This window comes from Spinacia oleracea, chromosome 4, assembly GCF_020520425.1.
Source record: "Spinacia oleracea cultivar Varoflay chromosome 4, BTI_SOV_V1, whole genome shotgun sequence".
NCBI lineage: Eukaryota > Viridiplantae > Streptophyta > Magnoliopsida > Caryophyllales > Amaranthaceae > Spinacia > Spinacia oleracea.
In genome coordinates, this window is record NC_079490.1 from 116,278,619 (window position 1) to 116,305,435 (window position 26,817).

Below are 26,817 nucleotides of genomic sequence, written 5' to 3' on the forward strand. Positions count from 1 at the left end.
AAATGAATGGTACCCATTGAATAAGTATTCAGATATCATTGATGAATAGCATGCAAAATATATGTTGAAGAATTTTGATGATACCGGTAGATGATGGAACCGAAATATAATGCATATGTGAGAAATAATGGATTTTGAATAGGGGATCGTAAATCTATATATGTATGTTTCGATGTAGACATAACTATAATGATCAAATGAGTTCATGGACCTGAAGTCCAACAAGTTATGGATTTGAAATATCCACACTGTACAGTGTTCTGCATTTGAGTCTCACATTCATATACATGTGTAGTTAATAGGTAAATGCATCATTCATCATACATTTAGTTTGTTTTATGTTTTATCATGATATGATGTAGAAATTTCTAGTTATAATTTCATATTACATGTCCAACCTATTATGATGTCGTATATGAATATGCATCCAATGGGTAAGACGGATTTGCAACTTTATGAATATTATAAGAGGAGTTTCTTACTCCAATGGGCAAACAGTTGCAAAAGAAGTATATATATAATGTTGATTTAATAACATGTTATGAATCATGCAAATAAGAAAAGTTCCTGAAGAACTTATACATGATGTTCTTAAACATCTAGCCCTTTAAGTTTTACATATGAATGTCATAACATTGATCAAATATTATCTAAACTCTTGAAGAGTGTTTTTGAACCGTCGTCTCAACCAGTAGTTTGAGTACTTGATAATTATGAAATATACATATTAGTTTATTCACGGATGAATTCTTGTACAAATATGAGTTGATTCAATATTATAAGATAAGAGTATGTAATGTCCTTACAAAGAATTTTATTTTATGGTCCAGAAGAGCCATAAAATATATTATTAGTTATATTATACCCCAAGTTGGACAATGATATTATTATTTATCATGTATTGTCATGAAAGTATGACTAGAGAAATTTTGATCAACTTTGATGATTACTACTACTTATGACCTCCAGAAGAAGGCTTATATATATATATATATCCAATATTTAAGGATACATTTTGTAATATTATGTACAAGAAAATATATTTATTTCAGTTATTATTGTCAAAAGTTTGGTGATATAAATACTCACCTAGTGCATACAAGTGAAAATTTGAAAATTCAACTCAAATTGTGGAGAATCGATTTCCAAGGAGCTTCATGTTGCTACATTTGAAAAGTTATCAACAATATTAGATTCATTGAATTGGAAGATCTCAAGTGATGTATTCATCAGGGGGGAGAAAATACGCGTTGCACTCTTTTTTCCTTATCCATGGTTTTGTCCCATTGGGTTTTCCTGGTAAGGTTTTTGACGAGGCAACATCCCAAGCGTATTATGATGAGTATTGTACTCTTTTCCTTCACTAGGTTTTCATCCCACAGGGTTTTCTTAGTAAGGTTTTTAAGGAGGCATCATCTCATGTATATTACAGGGTCATTGTATTATTTTAGATAATGGACATCCAAGGGGGAGTGTTATAAATATATTATATTGTGGATGCCCATTATACCCCTGACATCCTTATCCTATATAATGTACGTATGTGTACATATTATGTTAATTGGAAATAAGATGATAACCGCCAATTTCTCTCTTCCTCTCTCTCCCTTTCTCTCTACTTTCATAACAAAATAATAATAATTAGATAAGTTATCATTTAACTGAACGATCACGAGAAGCGACTCAACGAACCCCCGCGGAAGTCAGTTGGGCGGAGAAACCAGCGGCCCCGCTGGTTGGTCGCTGGTTTTCGCGCTCAAGGAGAAGAGTTGGGCCTGCGTTGTGCGCCGTGGGCGAATCGGATAGTCGAGCCATCTTGTTTATGTCATAACTCTTGTTCTACAATGCCTATAAGGACGTATGACCTGTCGTTGGAAAGATCTTTAAGCCTACTTTCTAGCCCAATCAAAATCGTCTCATTCCAACATGTAGAACTTGAGATATCATCAAAAGAGTGAACGCTTGTCCGTTTTGATGCTTAGAAAAGTAGCGTTTAGCTTCATTGTTGACTCAAAATTATCCCTAGAGACATGCAATGATCCTCGAGTCAACATTTCATCCGTTCATCATCCAAATCAACTCATAACACTCCGAAAGCATCCAAATGAGCGTAAAATCACCTGAAACATTAAGAAAACACAAATGGGGCGTAATAGAATACGACAACGATAACTTATGCAAATGTGATCCTAAATGCAACTAAAATGATATAAATGCCTAATAATGCAACCTAAATGCGCCTAAAATACCCTATATAAATACGATTCATTAGTACCCCAGCAGTAGGCCACAGGGTAACCCCCAGCCACTCTACCAGACCAAGGGGTGATAGGTCGTTTTTCGGGTCGTTGAACGAATACCACCTAATCAAACAAAATTTATAAACCACCTAAACTAACAGACTATATCAACTATAGTGGCAAGCATATGGATCGTCCCAAGAGAATGGATATATTTGACTATTCAAACTATTTGCATTCACAAGCTAGCTCAAGCGGAAATGAATGTATGTATCTATAAATCTATTGAAATCAAAGAAAAGTAAATGGGATAGGACAAGGTTTGACACATGTGATGAATGGGGATGAAAATAATTTTGTCTATGTACCCTTATTTGTTTTCTATTTTTAATAAACAAGACACCAAATGGAGAAATAAAAAATTTATCCATCATTTGTTTTAATTAGGAGAATATCTTTAAGCTATATGTGTCCAAAGTATAATCTAATAAGACAACCAAGCTGTTAAATACTCTAGAATAGAGTTTTAAAATTAAAATATCTCTTACTAGAAAATAATGTCGGGTTCAGCTTTCTAGGGCTAGGTTTAACAAATGTGATGAGTAAGAATGAAAATAACTTTGTATATATACCTTTATTTGTTTTCTATTTTTAATAAATAAAACACCGAATGAGGCAATAACAAATTTATTCATCATTAGTTTTAATTAGGAAAATATTTATACATTATATGTGTCCAAAGTATAATGTAATCAGACAAACAAATTGTCAAATACTCTTAAAGTTTTAAAAGTCAAAACTCTCTTGTAAAAAAATAATGTCGAATTCAGTTGTCTAGGGTTTGGCTTGAGTCGGGCGTGGATACACATACGGGTGATGAAGCAGGGTTAATTTTATTTTCCGTCCGCGGCTTAGGACGGGGATGAGTATCATACCTATCGTAGTGACGAGCATGGGGATGAGAATTTTAAGCAGGCACATGTGTTGAGGGACCAACCCACCCCGCTTCAAAGTTATCTCTAGATGAATAAGACATATGGTGGAGTGAGTGTTAAATGATCGAGTAATGATATAGATGGTAGGGGAGTATAAGTGGGTATGACTATCGAAGTAAAGAACGGATGAGAATAAATTTATGTTCGACATGGGTTATGAAAAGGGAAGAACGTACAGACCGTAAGTTTTTACTTTATTTTGAATTTGTTAAATAAATAAGATAAGGAATGAGGCAGTAACAGATATATCCATCATTAGTTTCAATAATAAGATTAGCTATAAGTTCTATTTTGAAGTTAATTGTCTATAGCTATAGTTTAGTAAAAGTTTAGATCGGCATACATAGGAATTTGAGATATTAAATCAGTGAAAGGAATCGTTACCTCAAGATTCTTGACCATAGCCAAGAACTTACCGAACTGTTGATCAACCTTTGTTTTCTGCATTCGATGAGGAAACGGTAGTGTAGGTGCAAAAGGGGGAGAATAAGTATCCTTCTCCTTGCCGCTTTCCTTCTTCTCTAATTCTTTCTCAACACCCGGGGTTTCAACCCCTACATCTACAGTCTTTCTGTCAACATATGTCTCTTCACCAAGCTGATGATCACCCTTTGACTTATTTTGTCGATGAGGAAATGGCAATCGAGGAATAAAAAGGGGAGAATCATCAATAACCTTCTCCTTGACTCTTTCCTTAGTCCTTCTAGCCTCCTCTCTCCCCTTTTCAATATCCATAAAATCAGTAGGTACCAAGGGGGCATCATATGTAGTACCACTCCGAAGAACAATGGCACAAGCACTCTCTCTAGTATGATCTTGAGACGACATAGATTGCCCTGGAAGTTTACCCGGTTGCCTTTTTGACAAAGTATCAGCGAGTTGAGCAACTTGGTTCTCCAACATTGTATTTTGATTCTTCAACACCTTTATGCTCTCATCGTGGTTCTTTTGAGCAATCTCTAAGGTCTTCTGCATATTCGCTATGAGCTTATACAAATCACTCATGTTAGGCTCTGGAGTGGCATGGCTCTGCGTAGGTTGTTGGTGATAGCCTTGGTGCGGGGGTTTATTAAACCCCGGGGGAGCATTATGTGAGGCTCCTTGTGGAAATGGAGGCCTAGCAACATGTGCCTGAGGTGGATGGAACTATGGTTGTGACCACTGTTGTCGGGGTTGAGGATTTTGAGCATTGTTGCTCCGATATGAGAAATTTAAAAGATTCCTCCAACCTGGATTGTATGATTTGGAATATGGTTCATCGGGTTGCCTCTGTTCAAAAGAATTCACTTGCTTCATTCGCGTGGTATCCTGCGGACTATAAGAGCACTCATGACCAAAGTGACCTTGGATACCACATACTTCGCAGTAAGAAGTTGTCACTGGAGCTACACTAGACATAGCATTGATACTCATTGGGGGAGTACCAGACTGAGGGGCCTTCAAAGCATCGATCTTTAGGTTCAAGGCTGCCACTTGTGAGGATAATAGAGCATAAGAATCAACGTCCATCTTGCCCCTTTTAGATGTGGTTCTAGTGAAGCTATAGTGATTGGCAACAAGATTAGCAAGGAAATCATAACCTGCATCCACTTCCTTGTCAAGAAAAACACCCCCAGCAGCAGAATCAACCGTGTTCTTTGTTTCATCTTGAAAACCATGGTAGAAAATCTGAACCAAGAACCATTTTTCAATGTTGTGATGCGGGCAAGACCGCTGCAATGCCTTGAATCTTCCCCAGGCTTCCCGAAGTAACTCTCCAGGTTCTTGTGTGAATGTAGTCAACTTGTGCCTTATTTCAGCCGTCTTGGTGGGTGGAATGAATTCTTCCAGAAAAACCTGTCAAATAGCACTCCACTCTGTCTCTTTGACATCGTTCAACCATGTTTGAGCCTTATCACGAAGGCTAAAATCAAACAACATTACTTTCAATTGGTCTTGAGTGACCCCTTGATGCTTGATAGTACCACATAGTTGGTTGAACCTCTGCAGATGGTTGGTGGGTTCCTCAGATGGATGGCCACCATATTGATTTTGTGAGACCATGGAGATTAGAGAGGGCTTAATCTCAAAGTTGATTTCCTCAAAAGTTGGCATAGTGAGCCCAGTCGGAACACTGCTCGAGGAAGGCACCCCATATGATTTCAGGGATTTAGACATCGTGTAACTCAGTGGAGTCTGTGAGTTTTGAGACCCTGACTGCTTCTTCTTCTGTTGTTTCTTTTTGAGTTGTCGAAGAGTCTTACCAAGATCGGGATCGGGAGGAACCAAGGTACCCGTTCTAGCAGACCTGGGCATAAACAACAACGAGAAAACGTAGTGAAATTTGCCTCAATTGGAACTAAAAGTTCCAATGAGACAATGGAAACAGTTCAAATAATCAAACTAAAACTAATAGAATCTAACCGTCTCCCCGGCAATGGCACCAAAATTTAATAGGCTGTCGTACACCTGTCAAAAATAAAATCCTAACGAAACCTCCTAACAATCTAGTAGGGTAAACAGGGTCGAATCCACAAAGAGATGGCTATTTAAATATAGATTTTAAGGTATGGCGAAACTAACAATGTCACGAAATTTAGGATTGAATGTTTAAACTAAAATAAAGGAAAATAAACTAAAAGATCTAGGGCAATGGTTCACCATGTTCATAGTTCAAAATCAATTCAAAACATCATCGACAATTCAAATATTCAAATTAACTAGAGCACAAGTTAATCCTAAGGTCGGGTCTTAACACTCTCAATTCAGCATATGCAGTACGATCGCTAACATAATCAGAATTGCTAGTTTTAGGTAAGCCTCTAAAATTCGATCTTTCGATTCGAAACCCTATTAGCATGATTTAATCAAACAATTGATCAGATTGCAAAGATTAGCAATATAAACCTAATCAACTAGAAATATCAATGAATAATCAAACCATCAACAATAATAATAAAGATTCATAATATAAACATGGATTCCCAAACCCTAGAAACAAACTACTCAATCATGAAATAAATTATGAAACTTAAGTCTAGGATGAAAACATAATTAAAAGCGAAAAATAAAATAAAGAGAAAAATCAATAATACCTCAAAGAATTACATTGATGGAGTATGTAGAAAAACTAGGGTTCATGAAAAAGAAAAGAGATAAAAGGAACGTGAAATAGAATTCTAAGGGAATTAAAACATAAAGGAAAATAAAAGCATAAGGGAAAATAAATTAATTCCCTTGAAGTATTTAAATACTTCCTAAATTCTAAACAAAATAGGAAATACCTCCGAACCAAATTTATATACATGCAAGGATAAGGGGGAGATAGCTCTCAACATAATAAAATTAGTAGTATATGATCGGTATTACAATATGTTAAACTTGGTACAAATATTTGATCATGTCTTATTAACTCGCTCTATGAGCATGAGTACTATACTACATTCTGAAGATGTATACTTTTGTGATATGTACCAAAGTTGTAATGGATACTCTTGAAGAGTACAAGCTATCTTCCATAAGTTTTGTTTAGATTGTCTTGCTGTTAAAATTGAGACACCAGTATGTGTTGTTATATCACATCACAATTTGTTCAAATTATAGTATTTTATAATTAAAGTGATCACTTTGAGAAGATAACCAACAGTTATCGAAAGAAATACTTTATATGATATTATATACGCATGATGTGATAATCCAGGCCATCCGGGTTTAAGAACACCCGTTATGAGAATTTGAAAATTCTTGTCAAATAAAATTTTATGTGTTGACATTCCCTCGTATGTTGTATATATTCAAAGGCAGGACAAAATGATGAGGTTGAGTTGTATTTCAATCGAATAGTTATAATGAATCGATTGAGAAAATAAATACAAGAGATATTAATGATTTTGAAAAATTGTATAATGATAGGTGATTTAAAGTTCACCATGATAGTAAGTGATCCGAAGTTCACCAGAATGGTAGTAGGTGACTTGAAGATCACCAATAAGTTTTTTTATTGATTTAAGTATCATAAATAAGCATCAGAAATCTCTTGATTGGGTAATCATAATCAATGTTGATCAAAATATGAAGAAAACAACTGCATATTATATTTACTCCCCATAATCAATGTTGATCTCCAGAAGAGAACAAAAGTATGTAATATTGATCAAAATACACGTTGAAAAGTGTATTATTTAGTTGGTGAAATTTTTTATGCCTCATAACATTTTGAAAATATTTTCCCAACTTAGGGGGAGACGAGCAAGAATAAGTTGGCAAAATTGAAAGATAATAAATTGATCCCCACATGAGTAAGTGTAAATGCCAACTTTATATCCTCAAAGTATGTTTGGACATAAATATCTATGACTTGATTGTGTTAAATTGTTACATGGTCAAAGGCATAAAGGTTTATGATAGTCATAGTGCTCGATGTTACATATAGTAAGTGTTGAGAAATATATATCTTGCCAATATTTATTTAAATCTCTACACTTGAAGTGTAGATTATATATACGGTTCCAACATAGTGATTATATGAAAAGGATGGCAAGATAATGCAGTTGATGATATTTTTGAAAATAAAGAAAACACTATCACTAGTAGAAAAACCCATGTTGCAGCCCCCTTGTTGCAGCGTACATGTATAAATACGCTTCAACAACCAGTCGATCAACGCGGGTCAAACCCTTTAAAGGGTTATCGCAGCGTACATTTTAATTGTTCGCAGCAAAAGTGTATGTTGCAGCGTACAAAATAAAAGCCCGCAGCAACAACCCGACGTTATCGCAACGTACATGCTATTGCCCCCTGCAACAAGTCCGCGTTTCAAAAAAAATTTGCTGCAATAACGTACGTCAATAGCTTTTTCCCTTAAACAAAATTTTGAAACCGCGCTCAACGTACGTACTCCTTCTCTCCAAGCTTTTTCCCTTAAACAAATATCCAAGCATCCTTCGAACTCAGCCGTCGAACTCAGCCGTCGAACTCAGCCGTCGAACTCAGCCCTGCGTCGCCGTCGAACTCAGGCGCTGCTCAGCCCTGCGTCGCTGTCTTCGCCGGTGTGTCTGTGTTCTCGCCTCATCTCCCCCATCCCGTTCTGTTCTCCCGCGCCTACTCAGTCCCTGAAAGGTCGATATTCTTGGTCGGCCGGGGGTTCAGCGTCCCCCCGTCGCGTCCTGGTTCCGGTGGTTGCTCGGCGTTACTCTCCTTGCCACAACAAGTAATTATGGTTTGTTCAATTTTTATTTTTGTTTTTGATTTTCGTTTTCAGATTAGGGTTCAATTTTCGTTTTTTATTTTCGTTTTGATTTTCGTTTTTGATTTTCGTTTTTGATTTTCGTTTTGATTTTCATTTTCAATTTTGATTTTCGTTTGTTCAACTTTTATTTTTATTTTGATTTTTTTGATTTTTTTGGCTGTTTTTCAATTATTTCTTTAATTTGCAGTTAATTGTGAAGATGGGTAGATACGCATATGGTTGAAGAGAGGGGCGATGATCGTACTGCCAGCATAATCTATCATCGTGCTTGTTTGAATTTCGACAATTGCATAAGGTATTGATATATCTAATTATCTTCATAAAGTTTCTCTTTTCCTCTTTTGAAAGTTGAAATCAATAGTACAGTAAGTGCATATCATTTTTACGATAAATAAAATTTGGATAAGTACAGTAAGTGTAATAATAAAACATGTACATTAGTATTCTATGCTTAAGTATCCATTCCGTTTTACTTATTAGGTTTGTTTTTGGACTTCTAATATCACTTCAGTGAAGCATTGATAAACTTAAATGATGTAATCAAAGATTTGCGGAACTTCTTAATGATTTTGTGACTTCATAATATATGTGTTTATGTGTGGAACCTTTTGTTGTTGTTATTAGTAATGAGTCATCGTTGGATGTATGGTGACCATACTACGGCAGAATACTTGAGTGGGGTCGCAGAGTTCATTAGATGTGCTTTAGCACACCAACGGAGTACAAAAGCCGAAAAAAATCTATTGTCCCTGCCGTGATTGTAACAATATCAAGCGGTTAGGTGACATTGATGAAATTGAGGATCATTTATTTCGCCGTGGGTTTAAGCAAGATTACCATGTTTGGTTTTGGCATGGTGAAACAATACCTGATCGTCCAAGTTCTAGTGTCCATGAATTTGATGTTCAGAGTAATGAGAGTGATGATGATATTTATGAAAATAATGAGACGGATGATGATGAGGAAGAAGATGATGAAATAAATGAGATGATGGATGGGCTGAAAGATAACTTGGACGAACGACCTCAGATGTTCGAACAAGTATCAAAGGCTGCTGAAACTCCTTTGTATCCCGGTTGTACAAAATTCAGCAAGTTGGAATGTGTGTCAATACTTTACAACCTCAAATGTAAAGGTGGTTGGAGAGATGAACACTTTGACACCTTATTGGAGTGGGTAGGTGAATTTTTGCCGGAAGGGAATGATATCCCCACCTCTACCTATTATGCCAGGAAATTGATGTGTCCCTTAGGCTTAGAGGTCGACAAGATAGATGCTTGCCCAAATGATTGTATGCTTTACAGAAAAGAGCATGAACATTTGGATGAGTGTCCAACATGCGGCGCATCTCGTTACAAACGTAAAGGGGCAAATTCAGCTAAGAGGGGCCCGTCTGCTAAGTCTTTGTGGTATCTTCCAATCATACCTAGGTTTGAGCGTATGTTTTCATTGAAGAAACAAGCAAAAAACTTAAGGTGGCATGCGGAAGTGAGGAAGAAAGATGGACTCCTTCGACATCCTGCAGATTCTGTTCAATGGAGAAATATTGATAAGAAATATCCTGAATTTGGTAAGGAGGTTAGAAATCTAAGGCTTGCTTTATGTGCAGATGGTGTGAATCCATATGGAACTCTAAGCAGTCAACATAGCACATGGCCGGTTCTTCTAGCAATTTATAATCTTCCTCCATGGCTGTGTATGAAGCGGAAGCATATCATGTTATCACTCCTCATCTCGGGGCCTATGCAACCTGGAAATGACATAGATGTGTACCTGGCTCCACTCATAGATGATTTGAAATTATTGTGGAATGAAGGTGTTTCAATGTTCGATGCACACACCAATTCAAGCTTTACATTGCGAGCTATGGTTTTTTGTACCATAAATGATTTTCCGGCATATGGAAACTTGTCTGGATACAAAACCAAAGGAGAACAAGCATGCCCTATATGTGAAGAGGACATGAAGCCCACATGGTTGCATAATTTCAAGAAAAATGTTTACCCAGATTTCAGGAAGCACCTCAGTCGATATCACCCTTATCGTAAGAAGAAGAAAGAATTCAATGGGTTCACCGAGGAAAGAGTAGCTCGTACGCCTTTGACAGGATCACAGGTTTATGAACGATAAAAAATGTTGAAACCAAATACGGCAAGTGCTACAAGTCCAAGTCTAAAAAGGGTGTTTTGTGGAAGAAAGTATCTCCATTATGGGATCTTCCCTACTGGAGAGATTTATCGGTTAGGCATTGTCTCGATGTAATGCACATTGAGAAAAATGTGTGCGATGCTATCGTTGGGACTTTGCTAAACATGCCTGGAAAGACTAAGGACAATGAGAATGTGCGGAAAGATATGAAAAAGAGGAATATTCGACCAGATTTGTGGCCTGTTGAAAAATCTGGTGCGGGTGGTACTAAGACTTATCTGCCTCCAGCGTGTTACACAATGTCAAGAAAGGAGAAGAAGCAGTTTTGTGAGTGCTTACATGGAATTAAGGTTCCCTCGGGATATTCGTCGAATGTAAAGCGCCTAGTGTCTCTCTCGGACCTTAGGTTGGTTGGTATGAAGTCTCATGATTGCCATGTAATGATTAATGTGTTTTTGCCAATTGCACTTCGTGGGATATTGCCGAAACACGTGAGACATGTTATAACAAAACTTTGTGTGTTTTTCAATTCTATATGTGCTAAAGTGATTGATCCGGAGAAATTAGATTCTTTGCACAATGATATTGTGGAAACTTTGTGTCGATTTGAAATGTACTTTCCACCATCTTTCTTTGATATTATGGTGCACTTAATTGTCCATTTAGTTCTAGAAATCAAGTTATGTGGTCCGGTGTTCTTAAGATGGATGTATCCTTTTGAGAGATTTTTTGGGCATTTAAAGGACAAAACAAAGAATCGGGCAAGGCCGGAGGGTAGTATCATTCGGGGAGTCCTTGAGGAAGAGATATCTCAATATGTAGCTGAATTCTTATCAAGGCTTGAGCAAATAGGTCTTCCAAAATCTCGTCATGCAGGGAGGCTTGAAGGGCATGGGGTAATTGGTAAAAATGTGATCTCGCCTCCATCTGAAAGGAAGAATAAGGCACATCTTTGTGTGTTGCAGCATCTTACCGAGGTCAATCCTTACATAGATAAGAATTTTCTAGAATTGCAACAAAAGAATCCTAAGTTGAAGGAAAGAACGTTGATGCAAGAACATAATCGCACATTTGTTGATTGGTTTAAGAAGGAAGTAGCCGAGGAAATGAAAAAAAATCTAGATGTTTCTGAAATGGTCCAGTGGTTAGCTCGAGGTCCTCGACTATCTGTTCTGTCTTATGAAGGGTATGATATCAATGGGTTCACATTCTACACTAGAAGACAAGATGAAAAGAGTTTGGTGCAGAATAGTGGAGTGAAGCATGTTGCATCATCTAGGGTCTATGCAAGCGCCAAGGATAGAAGACCGGTTGATGCGACACAATCATATTATAGTGTTATCGAAGAAATATGGGAGCTTGATTACAACAAATTTACGATCCCTGTATTCCGGTGCAAGTGGGCCAACAACCATAATGGGGTGAAACAAGATGAAATTTTTCCGGGTTTAACATTGGTTAACTTTGATCGATTAAGTGATAGTGACGAGCCATTCATTCTAGCATCACAAGCTAAGCAAATTTTCTATGTGGTAGACAATGTTGATCCTATATGGCGTGCATTTGCCCAAGGCAAGAGAAATATTTTGGGTATTGATGATGTTGTGGATGAAGATGAGTATGACAAGTACGATGAAACACCCCTGTTATCAACGGCTGTTCAACCGTTACCGGAGGAGGAAGATGCAAATAATACTAATCATATGCGTACAGATCATAGGGAAGGAATTTGGGTTATAAACCGTAAATGAATAACATGAGTTGGCTTCTGGGAATAGGTAATTCTAGCTAACTGAATATCAGATTAAATGTATCTTTTCTAGCATTTAGGAAGGTGTAGTTTGTACTTCCACATCTTTAATTCTTATTTTATACTTCCATTGTGTTCATGACTATACTTTTCTAGCTTTCTTTAATTCTTACTGTACTTCCACATCTTACTTTTGTTCCTGACCGAAGTTTTCTAACTTTCTGTGCAGATGACTTGAGATCTCCGAGTCAGAAATTTTCAGAAGCTTTCGGTGATTTGTGTCTTTTCAGAAGTTCTCAGAATCGGAAAATAACACACGTATTTACTTTTGGTGAGTTGTGCGTTTTCTCCTATTGTTGCGCTAATTAACATGTCTCCTAATCTTGAGCTAGAATGACCTAAATCAAAACGAGCGGGCTTAAATTGACCTTAGTTGAATAAATTGACCTAAATTGACCTTAGTTGACTAAATTAGCATAAATATGAACCATAACTACCAAACAAGTCTCAAATGTGCATAAATTGATTGGATTGAGTCTAGGAACGTTAAAACCAATCATATGGACCGTGTAATTAGATTGAAATGAGTTCTTAGGTTCGTTAGTTCAAAGTTGGGAGCGAAGATGTCTCATTTTAGCATAAATATGAACCATAACGACCAAACAAGTCTCAAATGGCATAAATTGATTGGATTGAGTCTAGGAAAGTTAAAACTAATCATATTAATCATTTAAAAGGATTAAAATGAGTGTTTAGGTTTGTTAGTTCAAATTTGGGAGCGAAAGTGTCATATTAGCCTAAAAATGAGTTCTTAGGTTCTTTAGTTCATAGTTGGGAGCGAAAATGCCTCATTTTAGCATAAATATGAACCACAACGACCAAACAAGTCTCTAATGTGAATAAATAGATCGGATCGAGTCTTGGAAAGTTTAAATTAATCATATTAATCATTTAAAAGGTTAAAATGAGTCCTTAGGTTTGTTAGTTCATAGTTGGGAGCGAAAATGCCTCATTTTAGCTTAAATATGAACCATAACTACCAAACAAGTCTCAAATGTGCATAAATTGATTGGATTGAGTCTAGGAAAGTTAAAACCAATCATATGGACCGTGTAATTAGATTGAAATGAGTTCCTAGGTTCGTTAGTTCAAAGTTGGGAGCGAAGATGTCTCATTTTAGCATAAATATGAACCATAACGACCAAACAAGTCTCAAATGGCATAAATTGATTGGATTGAGTCTAGGAAACTTAAAACTAATCATATTAATCATTTAAAAGGATTAAAATGAGTGTTTAGGTTTGTTAGTTCAAAGTTGGGAGCGAAAGTGTCATATTAGCCTAAAAATGAGTTCTTAGGTTCTTTAGTTCATAGTTGGGAGCGAAAATGCCTCATTTTAGCATAAATATGAACCACAACGACCAAACAAGTCTCTAACGTGAATAAATAGATCGGATCGAGTCTTGGAAAGTTAAAATTAATCATATTAATCATTTAAAAGGTTAAAATGAGTCCTTAGGTTCGTTAGTTCATAGTTGGGAGCGAAAATGCCTCATTTTAGCATAAATATGAACCATAACTACCAAACAAGTCTCAAATGTGCATAAATTGATTGGATTGAGTCTAGGAAAGTTAAAACCAATCATATGGACCGTGTAATTAGATTGAAATGAGTTCTTAGGTTCGTTAGTTCAAAGGTGGGAGCGAAAATGTCTCATTTTAGCATAAATATGAACCATAACGACCAAACAAGTCTCAAATGGCATAAATTGATTGGATTGAGTCGAGGCCGGAAAGTTAAAACTAATCATATTAATAATTTAAAAGGATTAAAATGAGTGTTTAGGTTTGTTAGTTCAAATTTGGGAGCGAAAGTGTCATATTAGCCTAAAAATGAGTTCTTAGGTTCTTTAGTTCATAGTTGGGAGCGAAAATGCCTCATTTTAGCATAAATATGAACCACAACGACCAAAAAAGTCTCTAATATGAAAGGTTCTTCGTCTTCTGAGTCATCATAGTCATCATACTCCTGATGAACAGAGATAATGGAAGAAGTAAGAACACACAGAAATTTATTTCAAATAATCTGTGAGACCTAAGTAAATAAAAGAAGGAAAACCTGAGTGCATTTCGCAGAATCTGCTTCATCATCACCTTCCTGCATACACCATTCTGTTTTTAGATGATTGTAAAGGGAAGAGTAATGCAGAAATGTACCGGGGAAGTTATGACATATAACAGCAATTTTAAGTCATGCTAAAACTCTCTTCAACAGTGAAACATGTTAAACTTGTTTATAGAATGAGTTAGCTGCCTGGCATTCTCATATTGCCTCAACAAACACACCAAGAATGACAAAGAACATTGCAGATCAGATCAGCACAGATCAGTGCAGATCAGATCAGTACAGATCAGTGCAGATCAGCACAGATCAGTGCAGATCAGATCAGTACAGATCAGTGCAGATCAGCACAGATCAGTGCAGATCAGCACAGATCAGTGCAGATCAGATCTGTGCTGATCAGATCATCACAGATCAGTGCAGATCAGATCTGTGCTGATCTGTGTTGCTGCTGCTGCACTGATCTGTGCTGCTGCCGCACTGAATATTTGATCACAATACTGATCAGTGTACTGATTTGTGTTGCTGCCGCTGCACTGATCTGCTGCTGCACTGATCTGCTGCCGCTGCACTGATCTGCTGCTGCTGCAGTGAGTTCAATAGTTAGTTGGGGGGGGGGGGACGAATGGGGAGGACATCAAATTTGTGTTTAGTTCACATGCTGCACTGAATATATTCCGTACTTTGTTGAGATAAACTGGATATGTGCTGATCAAAATTATGTTTTTGTTTTAGAAAGAGAGAGAGGCATTGTGATATGTGCTGATCTGATCTGCACTGATCTGTGCTGATCTTCTGCACTGATCTGTGCAGATCAGATCTGTGCTGCACAGATCAGTGCAGATCAGATCTGTGCTGATCAGATCAGCACAGATCAGTGCAGAAGATCAGCACAAATCAGTATGATTTAAATACGAGTTGTTTTTATTGTCTTTTGAAAGGGAGAAATGTTTAACCAATGTTGTAAGTACTTCTCGTTGGCGTGAATATTTATGATTGAATGTTGTTGATTGGATAGATACAAATCGAAGGCGGGATTGAACCAGAAATTTGGTTTTTACTAAGTTTAAGAACAGTCAGAGCATTAAGATCACCAATTTCTGTTGGAAGGGTACCATTCAAATGATTGTCCTCTAAAGAAAGGACAAGGAGTTTAGAACAGTTGAAAAATTGAGGTGGTAAAGGACCAAAAAATGAGTTTGAGGACAGTTTAAGTTCACCCAACTGAGGCAAACTCCCAAACCATGTTGGGATTTTTCCTGTGAGATGGTTTCCATTTAGATCAAGATGAGAAAGTCTCTTGCAAAAGGAAAGTTCAAAGGGTATAAAACCCGAAAGCGAATTCCTTGAAAGATCTAATAAGGATAATTCGCTTATGAGCCTGAATGTTGGAGGGATTTCCCCGGTAAAACGGTTGCTTCCTAGCCTTAGCCTTTCAAGCAAAGATGAATTCCCCAAGTGGGGTGGAATGTCATGATCAAATTCATTGTTAGTCACATCAAAAGAAAGCAATGAAGTTGAACTACATAAAGGATCAATGCTGCCATTCAGTTTGTTATTTGATCTGTGCTGATCTGATCTGCACTGATTTGTATCTGTTCCTTGTATTCATGTAGAAGCTGTTAATAATTGACAGATCAAGCTGGCATCTGTGAAATTGGCAATGGTCTGATCTGATCTGCACAGATCAGTGCAGATCAGATCTGCACTTATCTGTGATATCTGCACTGATCTGATATCCTTCTGTATGCTAGTGCACTGATCTGCTGCTGCATTTTTTGTATTTTTTGTTGTTGGCTGCTGCGCGCACATTTTGTAACCACCCTTCTGTATGTTTTACTTGATGCAGGAACAACATAGGTATGATGAATGAAAACCAAATTGTTGTTGGGCATGAATCAGAAGGTGGCAAGACTCCCACAACGGGTGACGAATCACAAGATGTTAGTACGATTACAAAGACCATTAAAGGCCGTGGTCCGTCAAAAGGTGTTAAAGTCGCTAAGACTATGTTCCTTGAGTATAATGTATATAATGTCCCCGATGGACAATGGTCTCATGAATACGGGAAGCAAGTTGGGAGTTGTGCTACTAGAATTAATATTAACGTCCCATTATATCCAAAGGTAGATGAGCAAACCAAGAAGGGGTTTTGGGAGGAGACTAAGGTAAGCATTGGATATTAACTTGATTTGTATATTTTTAAAATTATTTAATTTGATTTAAATACTATTTTTATAATCTAACTTTTTTTAATTATTAACAGCTTATGTTCCACATTACTGATGATTCTAATCATTCGAGGGAGAAATATTTTCATTCTTGTGTGGCGAAACGATTTAGTTGTTTCAAGAGCAAGTTGGTGCGCCGATGGATAACTATGAAGGAAAAGAAGCCAAAAAGTCAAACAAACAAGATGCCTTGGGATGTCTACAACCATATCACAGAGGATGACTGGAAGACTTTTGTTAAACATTATTTCCTGCCAGAGTCATTGGTAATGATAATATTTCTTTAACTTGTCCTTAAAGAGTTTTTCATGTAGCAAACTGACATTGGTTCTAGGACAAAAAGTTATCAGAAAAAACATTTATTTCAATCTTTTTATTTTGTCTTTGACAACTTCGTAGTGAAAAGGCGAGGAAAAGTGCATCATGCAACAAGAACCCACATCGCACCGGCCAAAAGGGTTATAATAGAAAGCGACTAGATTGGATAAAAGATGGATGACTTCCACCAGATGCAGCTTTACCTTTCTTGAGTAGCTCCTCGGTGAACTCATCAGTGACCTTAAATGTTGATAGAGTTAGAAAATACAGATCAAAGGAGTGGATTTTGGCCCATCAAGTACAAAATAAAGAGGGAAAGTGGGAAATTGACCCGAACGATACAGAAGTTGTTGAAATCGCAACAAAAGCTGTAAGTAGTGATAATTAATTAATATTTACTTGCTTTGATTAGAGAATATATAGTAATTTTACTTTCCTAATTGGCAGTTAGAGTACATCGCAGAAGAGGAAAAAGGAAATCTTTCTTTCGAACAGGGTGAGGATGCCCTCACTAAAGCTATAGGGAAAAAAGATCATCGTGGGCGTGTCAAGGGAACAGGTGGCATGGTTGGTATCAAAAAGGCTTTCGGTCCGTGTAATCGACATAGTAGACGTGACCATGGTGAAGCTTCATCAGAAAATTACGAATCAATCAGAGCTTCTGTGAAAAAGGAGTTTGAAGGTGAATTAGAGAAAAGGGTAGAGAAAAGGGTGGCAGAGGCCCTCCAAAAGCAACTAAGCACCTTGTTAAAAACAGGACAACTAAACTCCATTTCTACCCCGATACTTGATGACCTCCACTTAAATGATTCTGCCAGAGTTGACCTTGATGTTAGTGCTACAAGAACCACTCGTCACATCTTAGTGCCGCAACCACGCGAGCTAAAGGTACGACGTAGTCACTCTTTTTTAACATAGTTGCTTGATCCTTTTATGTTTTTAGTTGACATTTACTTAATAATCTATATCACTTACAAAGTTGCATTGAAACCTTTGTTTATGAAGGAAAGGACTCCATGTCGTCTTGCCCTTGAGGATAAAGTTTCAGACAACAACATTGTCGTGGCGGATGGTATGGTACAACCCTCAGATGGTGCATTGCCCCAACATTTTACATCGATGAAGCCTGGTCACTATAAAGTCCAAGTTGATTTTGTTTACGACGGACATGTTGATGATATTCTTCCGGTACCTACGGGAGATGGTTTCACTAACTTAGGCGGTGCTCTGGGTAGTTTTGTGCAATGGCCCATACACTTAGTGATTTTCGAAGAGGACGAGGTATATATGTTTTATTGTTTAGAATGTATATGTTCACGCAAGCACATTCGACATCTTACCTACTCTTGTTTTTGTTGAATTTTAAAGGATTGTACTTCACCTCCTAAAAAGAAGTCCAAGTCTAATGTTTCTAAAGAGAGGGATGGTAGCTCCAAGAAAAAGACAACGGTATTAGCGGCCCAAAAGAAGAACAGACTTAGCATCCAAGGTAAACCCTCTAAAACTTTGAACTACAGAACCTAAGGACTCATTTGATTCTTATTACATGACTAATATGCATAGTTTTAAGTTTCTAAAACTCATTCGAACCTATTTATGCACATTTATGTCTCGTTGGGTCGTTATAGGTCATATATAGAGCTAAAATGACATTTCCACTCCCAACTTTGAACTAAAGAACCTAAGGACTCATTTGATTCTTATTACACGACTAATATGCATAGTTTTAAGTTTCTAAAACTCATTCGAACCTATTTATGCACATTTATGGCTCGTTGGGTCGTTATAGGTCATACATAGAGCTAAAATGACATTTTCGCTCCCAACTTTGAACTAAAGAACCTAAGGAATCATTTGATTCTTATTACACGACTAATATGCATAGTTTTAAGTTTCTAAAACTCATTCCAACCTATTTATGCACATTAAAGGCTCGTTGGGTCGTTATAGGTCATATATAGAGCTAAAATGACATTTCCGCTCCCAACTTTGAACTAAAGAACCTAAGGACTCATTTGATTCTTATTACACGACTAATATGCATAGTTTTAAGTTTCTAAAACTCATTCGAACCTATTTATGCACATTTATGGCTCGTTGGGTCGTTATAGGTCATATATAGAGCTAAAATGACATTTTCGCTCCCAACTTTGAACTAAAGAACCTAAGGACTCATTTGATTCTTATTACATGACTAATATGCATAGTTTTAAGTTTCTAAAACTCATTCCAATCTATTTATGCACATTTAAGGCTCGTTGGGTCGTTATAGGTCATATATAGAGCTAAAATGACATTTCCGCTCCCAACTTTGAACTAAAGAACCTAAGGACTCATTTCATTCTTATTACATGACTAATATGCATAGTTTTAAGTTTCTAAAACTCATTCCAACCTATTTATGCACATTAAAGGCTCGTTGGGTCGTTATAGGTCATATATAGAGCTAAAATGACATTTCCGCTCCCAACTTTGAACTAAAGAACCTAAGGACTCATTTGATTCATATTACACGACTAATATGCATAGTTTTACGTTTCTAAAACTCATTCGAACCTATTTATGCACATTTATGGCTCGTTGGGTCGTTATAGGTCATATATAGAGCTAAAATGACATTTTCGCTCCCAACTTTGAACTAAAGAACCTAAGGACTCATTCGATTCTTATTACATGACTAATATGCATAGTTTTAAGTTTCTAAAACTCATTCGAACCTATTTATGCACATTTAAGGCACGTTGGGTCGTTATAGGTCATATATAGAGCTAAAATGACATTTCCGCTCCCAACTTTGAACTAAAGAACCTAAGGACTCATTTGATTCTTATTACACGACTAATATGCATAGTTTTAAGTTTCTAAAACTCATTCGAACCTATTTATGCACATTTAATTCTCGTTGGGTCGTTATAGGTCATATATAGAGCTAAAAGGACATTTTCGCTCCCAACTTTGAACTAAAGAACCTAAGAACTCATTTGATTCTTATTACATGACCATGCATAGTTTTAAGTTTCTGAAACTCATTCCAACCTATTTATGCACATTTAAGGCTCGTTGGGTCGTTATAGGTCATATATAGAGCTAAAATGACATTTCCGCTCCCAACTTTGAACTAAAGAACCTAAGGACTCATTTGATTCTTATTACACGACTAATATGCATAGTTTTAAGTTTCTAAAACTCATTTGAACCTATTTATGCACATTAAAGGCTTGTGGGTTGTTATAGGTCATATATAGAGCTAAAATGACATTTCCGCTCCCAACTTTGAACTAAAGAACCTAAGGACTCATTTGATTCTTATTACACGACTAATATGCATAGTTTTAAGTTTCTAAAACTCATTCGAACCTATTTATGCCCATTTATGGCTCGTTGGGTCGTTATAGGTCATATATAGAGCTAAAATGACATTTTCGCTCCCAACTTTGAACTAAAGAACTTAAGGACTCATTTGATTCTTATTACATGACTAATATGCATAGTTTTAAGTTTCTAAAACTCATTCCAACCTATTTATGCACATTAAAGGCTCGTTGGGTTGTTATAGGTCATATATAGAGCTAAAATGACATTTCCGCTCCCAACTTTGAACTAAAGAACCTAAGGACTCATTTGATTCTTATTACATGACTAATGCTAATTGACTATTGTTATAGGAATTTTCGCATCCAAATAAGTCGAATTCTAAGCCTAAGTCCAACTTAGAGGTGGTGGGTAGTTGTGATCGTAAAACACAAGAATCAACCACCAAAAGCAAGAAAGCAGGACTTGTATACGATGCAATTCAAGGTCTTGGCCCGTCATGCACATACTTGCAATTTATCATGACTTCGGCGCCTGATGATATATATGATAATACTACCATCCCATTGGCGGCCTTAGTTTGGCACTCGGATTTTGATCAAGAAACATACATAACTGCGTCTGATATAGGAGAGTTCCTTCGCGGGGCGTGCTTAAACATTTCAGCGATCCAAGTCTACATATTGTAATTAAATGTTTTATTGTTGTTAATATAACTATTATTTCTTTGAATTTTTTCTCTTTATCGATCTTAATAGTGTAATCTTGTTTATTTTGTAGGTGTTTATTGCACGATCATGCCAAATCATTTGAAATGTCTCGGATTTCGTTCATTTGTCCCGAGATTATGTCAAGCACTAGAATCAAGGCCGACCCTGGAGCGCCAACATTGTATTTGAAAAAAAAATTCCAAGCTGAAATTGAAAAGGAGAAGATGGGTAATCCTAACCTAACTAATTGGTTTTTAATCCCATATAATCAAGAGTAAGTGTGTTATATAAGTTTCATATATAATATTAATTATTATTGTTATTAAATATTTACTATATCATTTATAAATTATACAAAAATCATTGGAATTTATACGTGATGGACCTACGTAGAGGTTATGTATATATTTTCGATTCTGCTAGAGATCCACGTCGAACAGATTATGCATGGGGAATCTTGAGTTTGTAAGTTTTTTGCTTACAAATTACATTAGTCTTTAAGAAACCTAAGCCAAAATCATATTCATGAGTACCCGTGTTTCATTAATTTTCTAGGGCATACCAAGTGTACAAGTGAAATGGTGGGAATTGTCCGAATAAAACGAGTTTTAAGTCGTGTAAACCCATTCATATAGAGGTATAACATGTTTCTTAATTAGCTTTTTGCTTTGTTTTTATTAACTATTGGCCTTGCAAGATAAAGTATTATGTTTCTTAATAAGTGTGCTCAACAAATCAGCGGAACTTAGTGTGGCTATTACGTTATGAAGTTCATGTTAGAGATAGTCACGTTACAACATGACTATGAAGGCCAGCTAGATGAGGTAAGTAACTAATTGATTCGTATTCTAGACTATTAATACATTGTCATTAGTTGCTTGAATGTTAAAATGTGACATTTTATTTGCATTTAATCGATCTAATGCTCCATCAAATTTTTGTTTTTGTAAGGTCTATACTCCGAGGACTGCGCCTTATGCTAGTGAGGAAATTGATGTGGTTCGTGAGCAATGGGCGAAGTTTTTTACCACCAAGTATTTATTATTGACCTGAGGGCGCTTGATCGAGTTGGTTTAGATGTTATAGAACAATCTTTTATGTTAAAATGTATGCGTACGTTGAAATTGGAACGTAAATATATTTAAATGTATCGGTATGTGCACTTTTGGTTTTGGGATATATACAAAACTCCAGTTGTTGTTTTTATATTTGTTATACAGGTTGCGTTATTCTATTATTGTTTTTACAGGTTTCTATATTTGGTGCAAGGCACTCTAGGTATCCCTAAACAAGATTAGAATTTTCCCGCCAAAATTGCTTTGTTGCAACGTACATATATATTGTACGCTGCAACAAGGGAAAAAAGTTTCGCAAAATTCCAGACTTGTTGCAGCGTACAAATAAATGTACGCTGCAAAAAGTTGAGTCTTTTACAGCGTACATATATATGTACGCTGCAACAAGTCCAAATTTTTGCCAATTTTTTGGCACTTGTTGCAGCGTACATACATATGTACGCTGCAAAAAAACACTTTTTGCAGCGAACATTGTGCGCAGCAACAAGTTCAGACTTGTTGCAGGCCCCCCAGTTGCAGCATACGATGTACGCTGCAACAGGGGTCTAAAAGCCCGCTGCAATAAGGGTTTTTTCTACTAGTGTATTAATTATATAGTGTATGAAATACCCTTGAAGTGGTATAGATATCTGAACAATAATAGATGGCCCGTGAGAAAAAATGAATGGTACCCATTGAATAAGTATTAAGATATCATTGATGAATAGCATGCAAAATATATGTTGAAGAATTTTGATGATACCGGTAGATGATGGAACCGAAATATAATGCATATGTGAGAAATAATGGATTTTGAATAGGGGATCGTAAATCTATATATGTATGTTTCGATGTAGACATAACTATAATGATCAAATGAGTTCATGGACCTGAAGTCCAACAAGTTATGGATTTGAAATATCCACACTGTACAGTGTTCTGCATTTGAGTCTCACATTCATATACATGTGTAGTTAATAGGTAAATGCATCATTCATCATACATTTAGTTTGTTTTATGTTTTATCATGATATGATGTAGAAATTTCTAGTTATAATTTCATATTACATGTCAAACCTATTATGATGTCGTATATGAATATGCATCCAAAGGGTAAGACGGATTTGCAACTTTATGAATATTATAAGAGGAGTTTCTAACTCCAATGGGCAAACAGTTGCAAAAGAAGTATATATATAATGTTGATTTAATAACATGTTATGAATCATGCAAATAAGAAAAGTTCCTGAAGAACTTATACATGATGTTCTTAAACATCTAGCCCTTTAAGTTTTACATATGAATGTCATAACATTGATCAAATATTATCTAAACTCTTGAAGAGTGTTTTTGAACAGTCGTCTCAACCAGTAGTTTGAGTACTTGAGAATTATGAAATATACATATTAGTTTATTCACGGATGAATTCTTGTACAAATATGAGTTGATTCAAAATTATAAGATAAGAGTATGTAATGTCCTTACAAATTAAGAATTTTATTTTATGGTCCAGAAGAGCCATAAAGTATATTATTAGTTATATTATACCCCAAATTGGACAATGATATTATTATTTATCATGTATTGTCATGAAAGTATGACTAGAGAAATTTTGATCAACATTGATGATTACTACTACTTATGACCTCCAGAAGAAGGCTTATATATATATATATCCAATATTTAAGGATACATTTTGTAATATTATGTACAAGAAAATATATTTATTCCAGTTATTATTGTCAAAAGTCTGGTGATATAAATACTCACCTAATGCATACAAGTGAACATTTGAAAATTCAACTCAAATTGTGGAGAATCGATTTCCAAGGAGCTTCATGTTGCTACATTTGAAAAGTTATCAACAATATTAGATTCATTGAATTGGAAGATCTCAAGTGATGTATTCATCAGGGGGAGAAAATACGCGTTGCACTCTTTTTCCTTTATCCATGGTTTTGTCCCATTGGGTTTTCCTGGTAAGGTTTTTGACGAGGCAACATCCCAAGCGTATTATGATGAGTATTGTACTCTTTTCCTTCACTAGGTTTTTATCCCACAGGGTTTTCTTAGTAAGGTTTATAATGAGGCATCATCTCATGTATATTACAGGGTCATTGTATTATTTTGGATAATGGACATCCAAGGGGGAGTGTTATAAATAATATTATATTGTGGATGCCCATTATACCCCTGACATCCTTATCCTATATAATGTACGTATGTGTACATATTATGTTAATTGGAAATAAGATGATAACCACCAATTTCTCTCTTCCTCTCTCTCCCTTTCTCTCTACTTTCATAACAAAATAATAATAATTACATAAGTTATCATTTAACAGAACGATCACGAGAAGCGACGCAACGAACCCGCACGGAAGTCAATTGGGCGGAGAAACCAGCGGCCTCGCTGGTTGGTCGCTGGTTTTCGCGCCCAAGGAGAAGAGTTGGGCCTGCGTTGTGCGCCGTGGGCGAATCGGATAGTCGAGCCATCTTGTTTATGTCATAACTCTTGTTCTACAATAATGCGTATAAGGACGTGTGACCTGTCGTTGGAAAGCTCTTGAAGCCTACTTTCTAGACCAATCAAAATCGTCTCATTCCAACATGTAGAACTTGAGATATCATCAAAAGAGTGAACGCTTGTCCGTTATGATGCTTAGAAAAGTAGCGTTTAGCTTCGTTGTTGACTCAAAATTATCCCTAGAGACATGGAATGATCCTCGAGTCAACATTCCATCCGTTCATCATCCAAATCAACTCATAACACTCCGAAAGCATCCAAATGACCGTAAAATCACCTGAAACATTAAGAAAACACAAATGGGGCGTAATAGAGTACGACAACGATAACTTATGCAAATGTGATCCTAAATGCAACTAAAATGATATAAATGCCTAATAATGCAACCTAAATGCGCCTAAAATACCCTATATAAATATGACTCATCAGTACCCCAGCAGTAGGCCACAGGGTAACCCCCAACCACTCTACCAGACCAAGGGGTGATAGGTCGTTTTTCGGGTCGTTGAACGAATACCACCTAATCAAACAAAATTTATAAACCACCTAAACTAACAGACTATATCAACTATAGTGGCAAGCATATGGATCGTCCCAAGAGAATGGATATATTTGACTATTCAAACTATTTGCATTCACAAGCTAGCTCAAGCGGAAATGAATGTATGTATCTATAATTATATTGAAATCAAAGAAAAGTAAATGGGATAATCTAGGGAATTGGGGATTGGCTTGGGTTCATTAGGAATGGTCGAAGTTTAATCAATCAACATTGCAAGGAAATGACAATTTGGGTGAAAACCAACAAATATTGCATTCGCCACCTCTCAGATAGAGTGCATTGAGTTGCCTAATCCGAAGGAGAGCTCTCGCATGACCTCTAGACTAGGAACCTACCAATTAGAACTAGTTCATCCCATATGCGGATACTAATCCTCAATCTCTTGACAAATTAACATAAAATATTTCCAATCAACTAACTAGAATTAGTTTTCCAACTACCAATCTAATTAAACATGGAGATCCTAATCACCAAATCAAAGTTCAATCACAACATCATCTTGAATTCACTTCAAAAATCCATAATTAATCCCCAAACTTCACCCCTATTGTCTAGATAATTAATAACTACTCAATTAGCATGAACAAAACTAAGATTAAACTAAAACTAATCCTAATCATGAAACTAAATGCAACAATTAAACTAATTGAATGAACAAAATTCAGAAAATTCAAACATGAAAATTAAGCCAAAAATCACCAAAATTCAAAATATGAAACTAATCTAAAATCAAACAATGAAATCAATGCATAAACGAATTTGATGAAGCAATTAAAAGATTAAAAACGAATTAAAGAATAGAGTTGAGAATTATACCAAATGAAGCTTGAAATTAAAATTCAAAAGTTTAGAAAAGTTGAAGAACAAAATCTAAAAAATTTCTTGAGGAGAGCTACGAATTTGAAAAACAAAACTGAAAATCAGTGTTTGATTTGTAGAGTTAAATCCTAAAATCTAATTCTAAGCTACTCTAGTCTATTTCTCTCTCTAGAATCTAAGAATTACAAAATATTGGAAAACTAAACTCTAAAAAATTCTAACTCTAAACAAGAAATCTATTTATATGCTTCCCCGAAAAAGCAATTAAATTACAAAAAAGAGACAGCCCCGCGTCGTTGTGCAGGCGCACAGATGGGTATGTGTGGGCGCACAGAATTTTCGTGCGTCCGCACAGAGCGATGAATCAGTTGGCTTCGATCAGCTCTTGTGTGGGTGCACAAAACGAGTGTGTGGGCTCACAATCAATCTTGTGTGGGCGCACGATCATTTTGTGTGGGCGCACGATCATTTTGTGTGGGAGCACGGATTTGACAGAGATTTTGAGAAGCTTCTTTTGGACTTGTGTGGGCGCACAACAGTGTTGTGTGGGCGCACAACAGTGCTGTGTGGGAGCACACCATATCTGTGTGGGCGCACAAATTTGTTAGAGATTTTGAGAAGCTCCACTTGGACTTGTGTGGGCGCACAACAATTCTGTGTGGGAGAACAATCATTTTTTGTGGGCGCAATCCATGTTTTGTGCACTTTTTTTCTCTGAATCTCCTCGTTTAATCCACTTTTACCTACAAAAGATCAAAGTGGATAGAAGCATATAAATGGACATAAAACTATACAACATCA

The 26,817-nt window shown here is 36.3% G+C and overlaps 3 protein-coding genes across 3 annotated transcripts; 2 read left to right on the forward strand and 1 right to left on the reverse strand.

Annotated features, from left to right (window-relative positions):
• Positions 1 to 4,381: 4,381 nt before the first annotated feature.
• Positions 4,382 to 16,377, reverse strand: LOC130471810 (receptor-like protein 53). Its single transcript, XM_056842126.1, has 7 exons — positions 16,323 to 16,377; positions 15,526 to 16,083; positions 14,480 to 14,532; positions 14,321 to 14,389; positions 11,559 to 11,614; positions 5,200 to 5,522; positions 4,382 to 4,815 (listed from the first exon to the last, which is right to left on the reverse strand). The coding sequence occupies exons 1-7, from the start codon at positions 16,375 to 16,377 to the stop codon at positions 4,382 to 4,384; spliced, it is 1,548 nt and encodes a 515-aa protein (XP_056698104.1).
• A 555-nt stretch (positions 16,378 to 16,932) lies between these two features.
• On the forward strand, positions 16,933 to 17,979 carry LOC130471811 (uncharacterized). Its single transcript, XM_056842127.1, has 3 exons — positions 16,933 to 16,979; positions 17,248 to 17,401; positions 17,479 to 17,979. The coding sequence occupies exons 1-3, from the start codon at positions 16,933 to 16,935 to the stop codon at positions 17,947 to 17,949; spliced, it is 672 nt and encodes a 223-aa protein (XP_056698105.1). The 3' UTR covers positions 17,950 to 17,979.
• A 2,817-nt stretch (positions 17,980 to 20,796) lies between these two features.
• On the forward strand, positions 20,797 to 21,690 carry LOC130459975 (uncharacterized). The gene is made up of 4 exons (XM_056827619.1): positions 20,797 to 21,028; positions 21,124 to 21,326; positions 21,410 to 21,518; positions 21,609 to 21,690. The coding sequence occupies exons 1-4, from the start codon at positions 20,865 to 20,867 to the stop codon at positions 21,628 to 21,630; spliced, it is 498 nt and encodes a 165-aa protein (XP_056683597.1). The 5' UTR covers positions 20,797 to 20,864; the 3' UTR covers positions 21,631 to 21,690.
• Positions 21,691 to 26,817: the final 5,127 nt, after the last annotated feature.